Consider the following 15958-nt stretch of genomic DNA (forward strand, 5'->3'; position numbering starts at 1 on the left):
TGTGGTATAAAGCAAACAAACAAACAAACAAAAATCCAAACCCCCAGTGCACTTTTTTTTTAATCTCTTTCTTCCGCCACGCTGTGAACGAAGTCCCACTCCTGACACCAGTTGTGACAAAGCTCTGTCCTTCCCTCCATGGGTCCTGTATTTCCTGGCGGATTTTGCTAGGCTCAGAGGCTCACTGTGACCCTCCAGTAACCCCTCTTTCTCTAGAGACACGGGTCACAGTCTACTGAGCCATTTTCAATATAAGCCAGTGAGGGAGGTGAGGAGAAGTTATCCTTCCTTGCACAGTCTCTGTTGTCTCCCAGTCTCAGTGATTAATCAGGGGGAAAAGGTGTATTTGGGGGGAAGCCCAGGCCCACCCTCTACTCAGGGCTCCAGCCCAGGGACCCTAATAGTATCAGCTATTATTGCTGACCTTTTAGAAACATGACATATACAATTCCCTGGGCTACTTCCCCCACAGCAGCCCTCACTTCCTCAAGCTCCACTTTACCCTTACCTCGGGGCCTCCTTCCTTGTGCCTGATATAGTGTGTACTACTCAGCCTTTCCAACTGCGCAACTTCTTCCCACAGCTCCTGACATTCACCCCCACCTGACTAACTGGGAGATTTTTAACTAGTTTCAGCCAGCCCCTGATTAGCTTCAGGTGTCCCAATCAACATAGCATTCTCCCTGCCTTCTGGAAAGTTCTTAATTGGCCCCAGGTGTCTTAATTGACCTGGAGCAGCTTCCATTTCACTTAACCTGGTACCAGGGATTTGTTTAGCCTGGAGCTAATATATCTATCTCCCACTACTTTTCTATAGCCATCTGGCCTTGCCCCGTCACACAATCAATAGAAAAATAATTAGTCTAGCCAGCAGAAGAATATATTTTAAAGCATAGAGAATAAAATATGTAACAATGTAGATCCTGAAATTACTGGGATAAAAAGTAACATGTAAAAGTACATGCTTAGACTATTCATATGTTATACTAAGGTACTTTTATTGAACATATCCATTCCAAGTGTTTACTTTTCTGAACTGAACATCTGCCTTCCAAAGGCCGACAAGACAGAATTGGGGCCCAGTTTTGTAACCCTAGTCACACAAGTAGCCCTTCAATGGGACTACTCAAGTGATCAGGGTTTATTCATGTACATAGCGGGTGTAGCATTGGAGCTGTAGCTTTAGATCACAAACTATCTTCATTTTAAAATAGAAATGAAGAGGTTAGTTTATTTGCTGAGTTTTTGTCTGAAGAATTATTTTGACTGAGTAAAAAAAGGGACTAGTTTGGCTGACATTGATTTAAAATATATATATATTTCTTCTTACTGATCTATTTTAGGGTTTACAAGGCCCATCTGGTGACAAAGGAAACCGGGTAAGTCAGGAACCAAACTTCCTACATTTGGTTACTAATGTCTTTATGTAGTGGTGGAATGATTAATTTCTGAATTATCTGGAAAAAAAAAAGATGCATTCCTATCTGTTACCCTTATAAAGCAATTTACAGATGTCTAATTTACAGTGCAATGGCTGTAGTTTATACAATGCACCATAACCAAAGACATCATCATTCAAACACTAAAAGCATACCCACTGTATTTTCAGAAGTGCTCAGGGGTGGCCTCTCTCTGTTCTCACTGAATGAGGCCAGTACTGAGTGCTTTTGAAAATCCTAGCTTAACATGCTTAGTGAGATGTGCAGGGATGTAAACTAGACAATTCCCATGCCTGTTAATAATGGCGGTATAGCTAAATCTTGTCACATGGTACTCAAATTCTCCTTGAATGCTGAAAAAAGAATGTCAGCCACTTTATTGCAACAAAGTGTTTTCCAAAATTTCCAGAATTACATCTTTTTTTCAACCAAACATGGAAATCTGGAGAACAAAATAAATATGACTACATTAAAGAACCCGATCATGCAGTCTTAGACTGCTTACTCCAGCTTTGACTTGAATTGGCATAAGAACTGTAGAGCCAGATACTAAGAAAAGCAATAGATTATGTTAATTGCTGACAATCTTTTTTACATCATGTGCCTGTGTTATAAAGAAATAAACTATACCAAAGTATATATATTTATGTTTTTTTTATATTAGGATTATTAGTGATCTGAATCCTTTGATAACAATAAAGAGATACACAGTTGAGAATAATTTATTCACTTGATAGATCTAGATTCTCTTTATAAGGCTCTGATGCCATAGGTAAGCATTTCGGAAATAGACTAAAGCTGTGATGGAATATGTGCCAAAGCAGTAATTGTATGAGATTAATATATTTGCTGATAACATCTGACGAGTGCTGTATCTCCTTCCTTATCATCTGAAGTGCTCCTCTGATTCTATGTTGGACAGATTAACAGTTTTGAAAAATGCACTGCCAGTTAGCATCTTAAACAAGGAGAGACTATTCCAAATTGCTTGAAATTCATGGCAGCTCCAAGGTGCTGCTACCTTTTAATCATTCCACTTCTGGTTTTGCTTTTTAACCTCCTCTTTATTTTAAGGTTGTTTTTTTTTGAATAAGACATAAGCTTAACAGGATCTTTATTTAGACTTTTTCAGTTGGCTTTAAATCTGGGTAATGTATTTAGAAGATGGGTCTTTTGTTGGCTGCAGTAGGAATCAGTTTGGGTTAACGTGGCTTCATGGTTCTCCCTCACATAAAAATAACTGAAGAGTGGGAAGAACAGCAACTTTCATAGATGATGAGAGGGGAATGTCACAGTCCCCCTGAAATAAATATTGGCAGAAATGCAACAAATGTTTTGAAACAAAAATGTTTGAGAAAACTGAGTTTGTGAATGGGCAAATACTGTAGCTTTTCAGGTCTGATCCAGCAAATATATATTTTATCACTAACAATTAAATTAAGGGCTCCTCCTCAGCCCACAGTCCTTTTAACAAATTATTAAGAGGGCCACTTATTAGAGTAACTCTGAGGAATTAGAGTAAATTTTATTTTAAAAAATTTAAGCTTCCCATAGCAAATGGCTTTGTCCGATGCCCCAGTCTAATTGACATTCTTACAAATACCTCACAAGCTCCATTCTGCAGAAATCTGGAGACTTCTGTGTGCTCAAATGCATTGTTAAGCCACCAAATAGTTTGGCTAATGAGAGACACCATTTAGTCACCAACAGTTTGCTCTCCTTTCCCATATCCCAGGGTTGAGCATAGGCTATGGTACTTTCATACCCATTTATGGGAGACATACCACAGTAATGACATGACATAGACTTCTTCAAGCAGAGATGTTTTTTATTTTGATCATCTGAGATGGACTCCCTTTGACAGGAGACCTGGAACAGAGAGTTTTAACAACTGAATGCAAACACCTGTCTTGTGTTTGATAGCTTCTTTTCCAGCAAGAAAATGTGTTATTTTAAAATCTTTTTAATAGTAGGTACTAGTAACAGCCATGGGCTATTAATAAGATTTATGTACATACATTGTGATGAACACATTGAAAATAGGTTCTGAAGTGCCCACCCCATTCTCTGCAGTAATTTGGCAAAAAAATCCCCTTCATAGGCCCTCTAGTTGGAAAAGACAGAACTGTGCCTTTTTATACTATGGATCTTTTCTGTGGAGCAGAGCCCTTTGTTCTTATGTCACTGTAGGATGTATAATAATAGCCTTCAAGATCCAGTGCAGTCATGAAAATAGTGTGCTATGTAACAACTGAAATGTTACTGGAACATGACAGCCTTGTGAATAACCCAACTGAAAAAGTATAAATGCTGAAAGTGTGCATTAAAGCTAAACTCTTCACATTTTTTTATATCTATTTTTTTCTTCTCCTGTCTGTGTGTTCGTGTATATTCCTTGCTTCTACAGGTCCACCTTTGTCCCCTTTATCCCTTCTTCCTCTTTTGCCTTTTTTCCTGGGTCCTTCCTCCTCCCTCCACTACAGCCCATTCCACTTTTTCTCCTGGATTATCCTCTCTCTGTTCCAGTGTTTGATCCTCGGTGATTTCTCCTAGTTACCTCTCCTATCCCATCCATTTCTTTTGTCAGCTTTTAATTTATTTTGTCTAAAATCTTTTACTTTTCTTTAAAAAAAAATCTATACCTGTGCTGCCTGATTTTATTGAACCTTCTAATCCTTACCATCTAGGAACTAAATAAAATTCCCTCTTCAGCCATTCCACATCTATTGTATCCTCAGCAGCTTTGAAAAGTTCTGCTCTTTTGAAAAATATAATTAATATGAAGATATTTTGTATATATATTTTCTTGTAAATATGAAGGCCTATCCTGATGTTGACCTGCGCTTAGAATTTTTATTTAATTCAGTTTGAGTTGAGGATGAAAATTACCCTGTGCAGAGAGCCAGTGGGAGACCTGTTCACTGTTTAAGATCCACTTATGCCCTGTTTTTAGACAGGCTTTATGCTGGCCCTCTGCACAGGGATGAATTTCATTCTGTGGGTGTGATTCTTTTCTCATGGACCCCAATGTAAATCAGGAGTAACTCCACTAAAGTCAATGGCATGACACTGACTTAAACCAATTTTATATCAGAGAAAACTCAGACCCTCTCTGCACAAAACAATGGCAATATCAGGCTAATTCATTTGCTAAAATTAAAGCTGTGACAGATACAGATCTGCTTTTGTTAATCAAGGAAGAGAGACATTTTATTTTTTTAAAGTACAGTATTTTAAAAAAGCAGTGGAAAATGCTTACGTAAAACATACAGTATTTTAAAAATCATTTAAGAGAATGCATTTAAAATTATTTGTTATATTACTATAAACCAGAAATACTTTGGGGGGAAGGATAAGGAGAAGTATAAAAGAAAACAGGTGTAAAACTAATGAATTGGTAATCCAGTCCAAGGATGTGACAAAACAGGAGAGCCAGACTTGGAATCAAGCATCCAGTTTTGTGTTCCTTGCGTCAGTGGAACTCATGAGAGTCAAAGAAGTGACACACTTGGGCTCCCGAGCCAGGCTTAGGATCATTCAGTGTCCAAACATCTCCCCCTAGCCAGTCTGCAGAGTGGTATTAGGTGTCACTCTTCTGGCTGGAAGAGTCCCCAGTGCAATCCCATCTCCAAAGTTCAGGGGGCTGACAGTTCAGTTAATGCAATGGTGGGATCAGAATCCTTATCAGGACAATTGCTGAAGGGTAATACAAGTAAATAAAAAATATCAATAAATCCACAAAAGGCTTTCCTATAAGGACAACTTAACTGAAGGAATCTCCTTTTTTACAATATTTTTCTAGACATTTGTTTATTTATTTATTTTTTTAAACTATCTCTGACATTTATTTGAAATGGATGATCCTAAAGCTTTTGTGTATTTTTTTTCTTGGACTAAACTATTATTTACAGGGGGAGAGGGGCAAGAAAGGCTCTAGAGGGCCTAAAGGGGATAAGGGAGACCAAGGAGCGCCTGGATTAGATGCACCCTGTCCATTGGTATGTTCTGTTTTATAAAATGTTTTATTTTAAGATTTGCCAATGAGGAAGAAAGAAGGAAAACTTCAAGTAAATGACGGACATAAAGAGCAGCCTGCTATAACAAAAGTCACATTGCTTAAATAAGGTCTTGCGCTGCTGCAGCTGGAGTCTACGGCACAGCTGTTTTCTTCAGTGTGACGCAGGAACAGTCCCTTAAAGAGCAATGGGGCTATAGAGTAACTTTGGCTTTGGCCCTTTCTTTTCAGGAGCTCAAAAAGGAATGGGTGAAATGGCAGGAGGCTGAGAGCAAAGGGGTTTTGCTATGAAAGGAGAACCTTGGAACTTCCATGCCCCCACTTATGGGTTGTTGTTCTTTGGCAATGTTTAATATCATCACTCTTAAGCAGTGATGAAATCTAAAATGCCTTCTTTTTTGCTCTGAGCAGTGTCCATCTGATGTATTTGTAAGGGAGTCGCTCCTTGATAATGACACAGGGCACCCAGGTTAGGATACCCAGTGGGAAAACAAAAATCAGTGTGAAATCTGATGGGAGGTACAAAAAATGATCAAGATGGCTGTGTCATTCAACATGACATTATCTCACTTCACTGGAAGCCTCTTTACATTTAAAAAGTAGCAAGAATTATGCAAATTATTGTCTAAATTACTAATGTAAAAACATAATGATATGGCAGCAAGGATTATTTTATATGTATCAATCATACCCTAGCTATTAAGGAAGCTCTGTGGGTCTAAAATGTTATCATTCATCTTTTTAGTTCACCTCCCAGGTATATTATTTGCTCAAGCTGAGGAGTCACTTGCATACCACAGTGATAAGTGCAGTGTATGTGCCCAGCCAGATCCTGCACAGAAGTTATTCTCTTTCATTTCAAAGTGGGGACAGCAACTGAAGATGATTTCTAAAAACAGAGATCCTCTTCCCACTCCTCCCACCAATAGATTCCTCCCAGATTGAACAAAATCAGAAAAGCATCTTCTGACTCACACAGAATACAGAACCAGCAAGGCAACCTTTCCTACCAGTTATGTACTAGAGATTCAAACACTGATTATTTATGTACTGGGTATGTAGCTTGAGTGCCCTTTGATTATACCAGTGTGGGACTGGGCCTCTTCTCCCATGGCATGGAGGGGATGGCATTGACTGGAATAATTATAGTGGTTGATTTCATGAACAGGGACTCCGAGGTTTTAAAGGCGAGAAGGGTGAGCCGGGGTTACCTGGGCTGGACGGGCTGGATGCCCCTTGCCCATTGGTATGGTGTTACCTTCCCTTTCCTGCATGCTTCTGTTTGCTTTTCATTCTTGATTGTTATTTTATGATATCTCCAAATAGTGGCATGAATTGTAAACCTACAGCAATGGTGCCATCCTTACCAATCTCCATCCTACCTCCCATCACACGGCTTGCTTCACAATATGACCAATAATACCCTTTGCAATGAGTCACGGTTGCTACAGCCATCCCTTTGTGGTGCTGGGAGAAATGAAGCAGTAGTCTGGATGTTCTACCACATTGCAGAGTATTAACAGAGTATTGTTCATAACTGCTTCATTTCTTCCTTTAAGATTTCCTTCAGAACCCCTGCTGGACCAATGCTTTGAAAGCTGACCCTCAAATACCTCAACTCTCTATTTGATCATTTGAAATGCTTAAATCCTCCATTAACTCCACGGGCCAAGTGTGAATACTTGAAAGTAAAGTCTGACTCTCCTCCACACCACCTATGCACCTCCCACATTTCAAAGCAACCTATCAGAATGCAGACATAACTCTCAAACAATCCCTGAGAAACATACCAGTTCAATATTTCAAATCATTGAGTTTCCAATAATTAATTTCTAATGATAAGAGTGTCCAAAAAAGACTGAAGCACTCCACTCTTATGTCATAACTTAACAAAAGACCTCACCTAAGTCATCTTTCAGTCGTTAATGAGCAACATAAATGTCTGGAGGAAAATTATGAATTTTGTAGTGCATTAAGATTGAAAACAAATTTGGGTTCTAATGGAAGAATCTTTCAGAACTGAGGGACCGACCTTCATGGAGAATCCCATGCCAGCAGCTCCTTCTCTCTTGTGATAAGGGAGTGCCAGCCCAAACTCCTCTTCTGGCCTCAGCTTTGGCAGCAGGCCCAACATTTCTCCTTTCTGTTGTTCTTTAGTGTCTCAGAGAAGGTTACTCTTGACTTGAAGGCTGCCTAGTACATTTCCTGACATCCATCTTACTTGACTCTTAAAGGGATATTATCATTTTAATGCCCTTTCCCAAATACTGTATGTAACCCAAATATGACAAAGCTGCTCTCACCATCACTCTAAAAAGCATCAGTTTATTCATTTACTCAAAAAAACTCAGCTCAAAGGCAGTATCTGTTTCTTAGGGTATGTCTGGGAGATGTGATTCTCAGCATGGGTAAACAGGCTTATGATAGCATCAACTGAGCTAGCATGCTGAAAATAGCAGTGTGGACACACAAATGTCAGCTCAGGCTAGCCACCTAAGTCCAAGTCACCCAAGCAACTGCCTGTGCCACGATGAAGTGAGCTGTAGCTCACGAAAGCTTATGCTCTAATAAATTTGTTAGTCTCTAAGGTGCCACAAGTACTCCTTTTCTTTTTGCGAATACAGACTAACACGGCTGCTACTCTGAAAAATGTCCACACTGACAGGTTTCAGAGTAGCAGCCGTGTTAGTCTGTATTCGCAAAAAGAAAAGGAGTACTTGTGGCACCTTAGAGACTAACAAATTTATTAGAGCATAAGCTTTCGTAAGCTACAGCTCACTTCATCCACTGTTATTTTTATCCTGCTCGTTCAAGCAGAACTAGTGAGAGTCTGTGAGGTCTAAGGATTTACTAAAGGACAGTCAGTGGATTAAAACTCATGATCCTCCTAGTTTCCATTTCTAATCTGATAAGTCCGGGAACAGCTGTGACAGCGTGGGTTGTACAAGCCCACCTGAGAGCCAGGGTATGGATTTGAGCAACTAGCCTGTGTTGCCTTGGCTTTACTGCTGTTGTTATTCAAGCTAGCTAGACCAAAGCTACCACAGCTACATATGCTTCAGTCACACCTTTAATTGCAGGCTAGAAATACTCTTAGAATGTTAGTGCCAAGTCCTACTCAATGTTACACTTGCACAGTCACATTTGCAAAAGGTATGACCACAACCTGCTCATTTGACCACTTGGGGCCATAGACAAACCAATGGAAAATTACGTTTAAAAAAAAGGGGGAGGGTAGACTTTACTGAGAAACAGTTGCTGCATCTGAACTGAGTTTTTCCTGTGTAGATAAATACAGTGGTTGCCATTAAAATCCTTACAATTTTGCCTTTGCAAGTAGCTAACGTTACTGTCACTCCAACTATTCCCTGCAGTTTGCACTTCAATTTTCTCTGCATAGTGAATAATTGAATACTTCTGTAATAATAGCCACCTTCAAAGGCCAAACTGTAAAGATTTTAATGGAAACTCCTATTCTGTGAATACTGGGTAAATAAACAAATTCTGCCCTTATTCTCACATATGATCACAGAAGCTAAAAATGCAAAAGAACTGTTCAGTCAACTAGTTCACCTCCTGCAACCGCAAGTCACTTCTGTACTGAACATTCCTAAATTGTATAAAACACTCTGAGTATCTCTAGATAAAAGGATTCTTCCACTACTCTTGGAAGACTAGTTTTTCTTCTCTGGTACTACTTCCAACTGCAAATTGCACTGCAGGGCAGCAGCATAATGCATGTCTATTTCCTGACTATTTTTGTTATGGGAGACACACCAGGAAATCTGGTGAAATGAAAATGCCAACAATATACAGTATTCTGGCATCGAAGCCAGTTCAAGACATTAAATAAGCATGTTTGTTGACCCAAAACTGTTAACACTTACCTATGCCTGGCATTCTGCTGACACAACTTACTTCCATGCAGGATCTGCACAAATGTATGGAGTCTGTGAACTAATGCAAATCTGAAATATGGGAATCTAATGACTCATTACTAATAAGCATGTCCCACTTCCCTCCCTCTGCAAACTAGCCTGCAACAAACACTTCCTTGTGATCCTGTTCTTCCTTTGATCCTTAAACCATAACTTTCCAGATTCCTGTTCCTTTACACACCTAACTTTCCATTTCCTCCTGCAATGCACTACACAATTCATTCCCCCCACCACCAGCCTACCAATGGGAATGCCACTTCTTCCCCAGTAAAGGATCCATAATCATTTATTTCCACAGTCCTGCAGCGTAGGGGAGGGAGCATTGCTGGGAGGCTACATTAAGAGAAAAGGACTTTCTGTCATCACCCAGTGATATTTGATCCATCAAAGTTGCTTATCCATGTACTTCAGTTAACTAGTTTCTCTCTCATTATAACATTGTTCATTTTCTTCTCTTTGGTTTTTCCTTTCTTTTTTAAAAATGAGATGTTAAGCTGTGGAGATGTCTCCTACAATAGTTAAGAAGCTAAGAATAAACTAATTTGACTGAAGAAAATGGGTCCAATTCATCCTTTGTATAATTTCACTGACTACAGTAGAGTTACATCAGGAGTGTATATGACCCAATAGCTCGAACTGTTAGAGCAGTTGTAGGCATCTTCTATAAGGATTTGATTGAACTGTCTAACTATCAATAGCCTAACTTGTTAGGCTAGGCTGTTCACCTGTTTATTATCCCAATAATTTCTCCCCACCATCCTCAATTACCTGTTTCACAAGGCTGGTTAGTGCTGATCTGAGTAGAATTAATAACATTTCTCAAAAATTTATCTACCAGTTTCCAAGGCAAAGGTAACCCTGTTTGTTTACTTTTAATATCCAAATGTTTACAGGATACAAAACATTTTCAGAATAAAAACACTCTAAACCTGTATAGGGATGTCTGATCCTGCAATCCTTTAGTGCAGGATCCTGCCAACTTCAAAAGGAATTCTGCACAAGAAAGGCTTGAAGGTTTGGGCCCTGTGAGAATACAGGCCTAATCCCATCCATTTTGTTGAGGCAAAATGCCTATTTGGCTAGCTATTCAGGATGCCACAAAAGGGTTGTAAAGCTGTCTTAAAGGGGCAGCTAAAGATTCCCTCACAGTAGAGGAATCCTTATCTGGTGTGGAGCTAACTTTACTCCTCCACCTCCGAGACTCTCTCAGTGTAGGAACATGTTGGGGTAGGAGGAGCATGACTGGAGCAGTCCACATTCCAGTAATCCCTACAAACACAGTGGCCCCAAGTAAGCTATTGCCAGCCAGCACAATTAAGAGCACCCCTGAGGCTGCTCTAGGTTATCCCAGGGGTTGAATTGGCCCTGGCTGTACCCAGGATTAGGGGTAACTAAGAAAGAAAGATAGTGGAAAGCAGCCCTTTTAAAGAAAACTGCACCCATTTTCCTCAGTACAGGGCTCTACCTACCACCTGGTAGTAAGCATTTAAAATAATTAGGTTTTTAATTAGGTTGGGCATAGCAGCAACCATCTTGATGAAAAGTGACAGCAGAAGTAAAGGAGCCTGATTTCAGAGACCAAATAAATTTTCAATCAGATTTATAAATGTTATAGTTAACATTAAAAACAAACTTTTGCGTTGAGATGTGAAATATTTTGCTTCATTATTAAACAGTTACGTTCCTATTGTGACAGTGAAATAAGCATTCAAAGATTAATGAAATCGGTTTTATAATCCATTCTCCCAAATCAGTGACTCATGCCACCACTATAGTAATTGAGCAAAATGGAGGCATAATTTCTTTTAATATATTCTCAGAGCCTCCATCTGGATGGCATTGATTCTGGGCCTCACCCCAACACTAAGGGATTAGCCAGCCACACTAGAAAAAACACTTTGCATCCATCCTCATTTCAAAACAGCACTGAAAGGCCTCAATCCCACACTTCACTCCCCACAAAAAGCACAGAGCAAACACTTTAAAAATGGGTTTATTGGGCCAAGATTATCTGCATCTGTCCTGTTACTATGGTTAATAAACATGGTAGTGCCCAAACACCCCACCCTAATATGCCCCCATAAAGAGGCAGTCCCCACTATGAACACCTTACAATCTAGAAACTTCAAAATTTTTTAAAGTACCAAATCATATCCTGAACTGGTGTTCTAACAAATCTCAGATTGACACACCTTTTTCTTTGTGCCCTATATGCTCTACAGGGTTTGCCAGTGTCCCATTGGTATCGCCTTTCTTGCTATTGAAGAATATCTACAAATGGAATAAAAGTGTCAAGCAGTACAACACAGAGATTTCTGATTTGACACAAGGGATTTCTTGACATTTAGAAATAAGGACCATACAGCCAAGACATAAGAAAGCATAACTCCCAGTGAATTTTGCTTAAGTGGACAAAGTGACCATTCCTCACTCAATGCTAAAGCCAGCCCAGATAAATGAAATGAAAATATTTTCTAGACATTCCTGCAAGTCCAAATGTTAGTGCAGTGTTTGGGATCCGCTTTGCTGTATGTTGTCAGGAATGACATGTCACCTCCAAATTATGACATTGAGTCACGCATGACAACATAACCAGACCAGTTCCTGTCTCCCACTGCCAACATCCTGATACGTTTTACTCCTGAATTGGAGCTTTTATGTTTCCCTCTTCAAGAAAAGCAGGGCCAAACACATTTTCTGAGCAGAACTAGAGCATATATCCATAACCCTGCAGCCTAATACCCATCAACAGGAAGTCTGTGTGTGTTCCCTGCACAACACCAACAAATTTCCCTCTTGAACCTCTGGTTTCGTATTGAACCCTAACCATGTCTTTCAGTCAGAAAAATGGATCACCCAAAACAGAAGGGGGGAAATTGTATATATTAGGACATTTATCCCAGCCCAACTCAGACTTAAAATGTTTGTTGCAGCTATATTAGTTAACCCTTTCCTTCCTTCCTTTTGGATCTGTCTCCTGATCCTAAACTGTGTTTGTTTCCTTCTTTGTTGTAGGGGGAAGATGGCTTGCCAGTTCAGGGCTGCTGGAATAAGGTAAAATAATCTTGTAATTTCTATGACTGTGCTGAATTAAAGGTGTTGCTGCATTTTGCAGATGCTTTTCTGTGAGTCTTTCTAATGACAAAACAGATGTGTAAAGCATGTAGTGGATTTTCAGTGCCAGTCCTCATGACAAGCAAGGACCAAAACTGTCCATTTGTTTTATCCAATAATACAAAAATAAAATAGGTTAAAGATTATGGAATTGTATTGGCAACTCTGAATATTTCAGGCTTAAAAAATATCTTATAGTTGCACAGAATCAGAACTCATTAGCTGTGTTATATTCCTACATATTAATATATTATTAGCAAATCATGCTTTTTATCCATAGATCTCAAAGCACTTTGCAAAGATGGGTAAGCACTGTTATCCTCATTTTGGGGAAACCGAGGCACATAAAAAGCCAAAATTTTCAAAGTGGAGTGCCTAATATTAAGCACCTGAATCCATTTTAGGCACCCAAATAAAGGTAATTGATCTGATTTTCAGAGGTTCTAAACCACCTGCAGATCTAGTAGACTTAAATTGAGTTAATCTGGAGTTACTGGTGTAAATGAGATAAGAGTTTGAAACAGAAATATCTTATATGTGGTTGGGTTGTTGTTTCAAACTATTATTACAGCCAATCTAGCATGCTAAGATAAAAAACAAAACAAATAAACTAAAGCTCCACATTTCTTTCTGACTCTGCCTGGGTTATAATTAGCATACTTTATGTTTTACAACTGAGGAGGTTTTAAAAGCTCTGAAGGGAACATTACAGCTGGGATTTTCACAGAGTCTAAAGGAGTCAGGCATATAACTCCCATTGACTGTCAGTAGGAATTGGGTACTTAACTCCCTTAGTCCCCTTTGGAAATTCGAATCTAAAGATCTACTGACATTCAAGATCTAGTGCTGTGATCAGCTCTAATGCTGTTTATAATATTGACTGGGAATTTCACATTTTAGTCCTGGCTGTATAAGATGTAACATGATTCAGTGACTGGAAGTTGAAGCTAGACAAATTCAGACTGGAAACAAGGCATACATTTTTAATGGTAAGAGTAATTAACCATTGGAACAATTTACTGGGGGGTGTGGTGGATTCTCCATCACTGACATTTTTTAAATCACAATTGGATGTTTTTCTCAAATATCTGCTCTAGGAATTATGTTGGGGAAGTTCTATGGTGTGTGCTATAAAGGAGGTCAGACCAGATGATCACAATGTCTCTTCTAGCCTTGGAATCTATGGATCTATGTTCCATTGAAATACTCTGTAGCCTTGGACAAGTCACATGGGACTGAATTTTCAAAACCTGCCTCTAACATTGGGTGCCCAACTTTAGACACATCAGGCCTGATTTTTCAGAGCTTGTGAGCACCTGCAGCTCTCATGCATTTCACTGGGAATTGTAGGTGTTCAGAACCACTAAAAATTAGGCCCTTGGTTTCTAAATTAAGACATCCACAATTGAAGGACTCTGAACTAGAAGTCCTTTTTGATCATTTAGGTCTTAACCTCAGTATGTTCATCTTCAAAAAGGGGTGTATTATCTACCTCACAGGGCACTTTGAAGATCAATTAATTAACTGATTTGTAAAGTGCTTTGAGATCTTTGGATAAAGGTTGCTGTTTAAGTGCAAAATAGAATTATTTTGCCAAATCCTGGCCCAAGTATTTCCAGGATGGAGAACACTCAAACTCTGTGGTCTGCCTGAGCTTTGCAGTCATGACAGTTTGTGCTAATTTTGAAAGGACACACTACCTGAGGCAACTCAGAGCCTTACAAGGCTGCCCAAAACCTACTCCATCCCAGGGATGCTCCCCCCAACCAAGTCCTTGAGGAAGACATCAAAGGAGGCACTGAGACCCTGCAGTACATCTGATGTCCAAGAGGAATAGGGACGACACCACCATAGCCTGCTCCCCAAGCTGGCTGACAGATATCCAAGCAGAAATTGAAATCTTTGAAATGGAAATATCAGATGGAAATATAGGGGCCTCCTGATCTGAAGATTCCAATCAATGATATATTCACAGACATCCACTTACACAAATCTTATAATAACATGTTTTCTTTAAAGAAAGACAGCATAGAAACCTATTCAGGTCCCTTCTTTTTCTGCAGTTCAGCTGCATAAGCTGATGCCCTATAGCCATTTCAGGCTTACTTATCCATCAGTTTTCAGAGTAGCAGCCGTGTTAGTCTGTATTCGCAAAAAGAAAAGGAGTACTTGTGGCACCTTAGAGACTAACAAATTTATTAGAGCATAAGCTTTCGTGAGCTACAGCTCACTTCATAAATGCATCCGATGAAGTGAGCTGTAGCTCACGAAAGCTTATGCTCTAATAAATTTGTTAGTCTCTAAGGTGCCACAAGTACTCCGTATCCATCAGTGCCACTCTTCAGGTTCTGGATCATTATTATTAGTATTACCTGTTGTTTGCATTAGTGCAGAAAACAGCTCCACAAACAGCAATTTCAATAGGTGTGGTGGGGCTGAGGAGGGTGGAGAATCATCCAACATTTACCCCCTCCTACCTAACCAGACAAATGAAAATGGTCATTCCTGAGGTTCTTGATTGCATCCTCTTCTGTTGTGTGTCCCGAAGCATGCTCACATAAGAAGGTCCCCCCAGCTGTGTTTCCCTCCATTAAGAAATCCTTGCAGCTGTTTGAATTGTGAAACTAACACAGGTTTATGTTTTCTTTTGCAGTAATGTTCTAACCATGGACTGGCCTGTGTGTGTTTTGTACATAGAATATTTATTTTTATACAATGTTCTTTTCTGAAATGCCAAGAAGTTATACATTTTACAAATTATCAAAAGCTGCATATATTTTGTACAGAAAATACTAAATTTCCCTTTCTCTGTTTGTCAATACTTTATATAATTCTGTGTCTATATTATGCTTATATTGTTGTGGAGTCCAGCTGTAATATTTGCATGATATTTGTGCACACTTGATAAGTATTGGAACTTAATAAATTATTGCATTCAGGTGCCAAAAGGAACTGCCCTATATAAATCTGAAGGTCATTTCCCTTGCCAAATCAGGAAAATTAAAGAATATTTGAAGTGTTATGGATTTTATTATTAAAATGAAATATGACAGTTATCTTTTTGTGAATAAACTATGGTGTTGCTGGAGAAAGCCTGGGGCAGCCAGCAGTGCTATTAAAATGAGGGACTTCTATCTTTTATTTATTACATCAATATAGAGCATAAGGGCTTTCTTACTTAGTTTGCCATATCCTAGTGCAACCAAACCACCACTAGAGGACACTACTGGAGCTATTTTAACAAAGGTGCCCATTCATCAGTGAAGATGTTTAGGCAGCAAAACACATACACACATACAGAATCTGTGTTAAACTCTTGTAACTAGTTAAGACGACATGTCTCACATTACCAGTTAGCCACATGAAGGACCAGCATTTGTGATTATGGCACCAGTTCAGCAAGGTACTCAAGCACCTGTCTAATTTTAAGTGGGACTATGCACGTTCTTAAT

At 39.2% G+C, this 15958-nt stretch overlaps 1 protein-coding gene across 8 annotated transcripts in view; it reads left to right on the plus strand.

Annotated features, from left to right (window-relative positions):
* The window catches only part of COL13A1 (collagen type XIII alpha 1 chain), a 171649-nt gene extending 156028 nt beyond the window's left edge, over positions 1-15621 (plus strand). For all 8 annotated transcript variants that reach the window (XM_043518959.1, XM_043518958.1, XM_043518960.1 and 5 more), the window contains 4 exons: positions 1344-1379; positions 5351-5437; positions 12408-12446; positions 15160-15621. In XM_043518959.1, the coding sequence (XP_043374894.1) occupies positions 1344-1379; positions 5351-5437; positions 12408-12446; positions 15160-15162 (165 nt within the window). In that variant the 3' untranslated portion in view covers positions 15163-15621. The remainder of the gene's footprint in view (positions 1-1343; positions 1380-5350; positions 5438-12407; positions 12447-15159) is intronic.
* Positions 15622-15958: the final 337 nt, after the last annotated feature.

The sequence above is a fragment of the Dermochelys coriacea genome, chromosome 7 (assembly GCF_009764565.3).
Source record: "Dermochelys coriacea isolate rDerCor1 chromosome 7, rDerCor1.pri.v4, whole genome shotgun sequence".
NCBI lineage: Eukaryota > Metazoa > Chordata > Testudines > Dermochelyidae > Dermochelys > Dermochelys coriacea.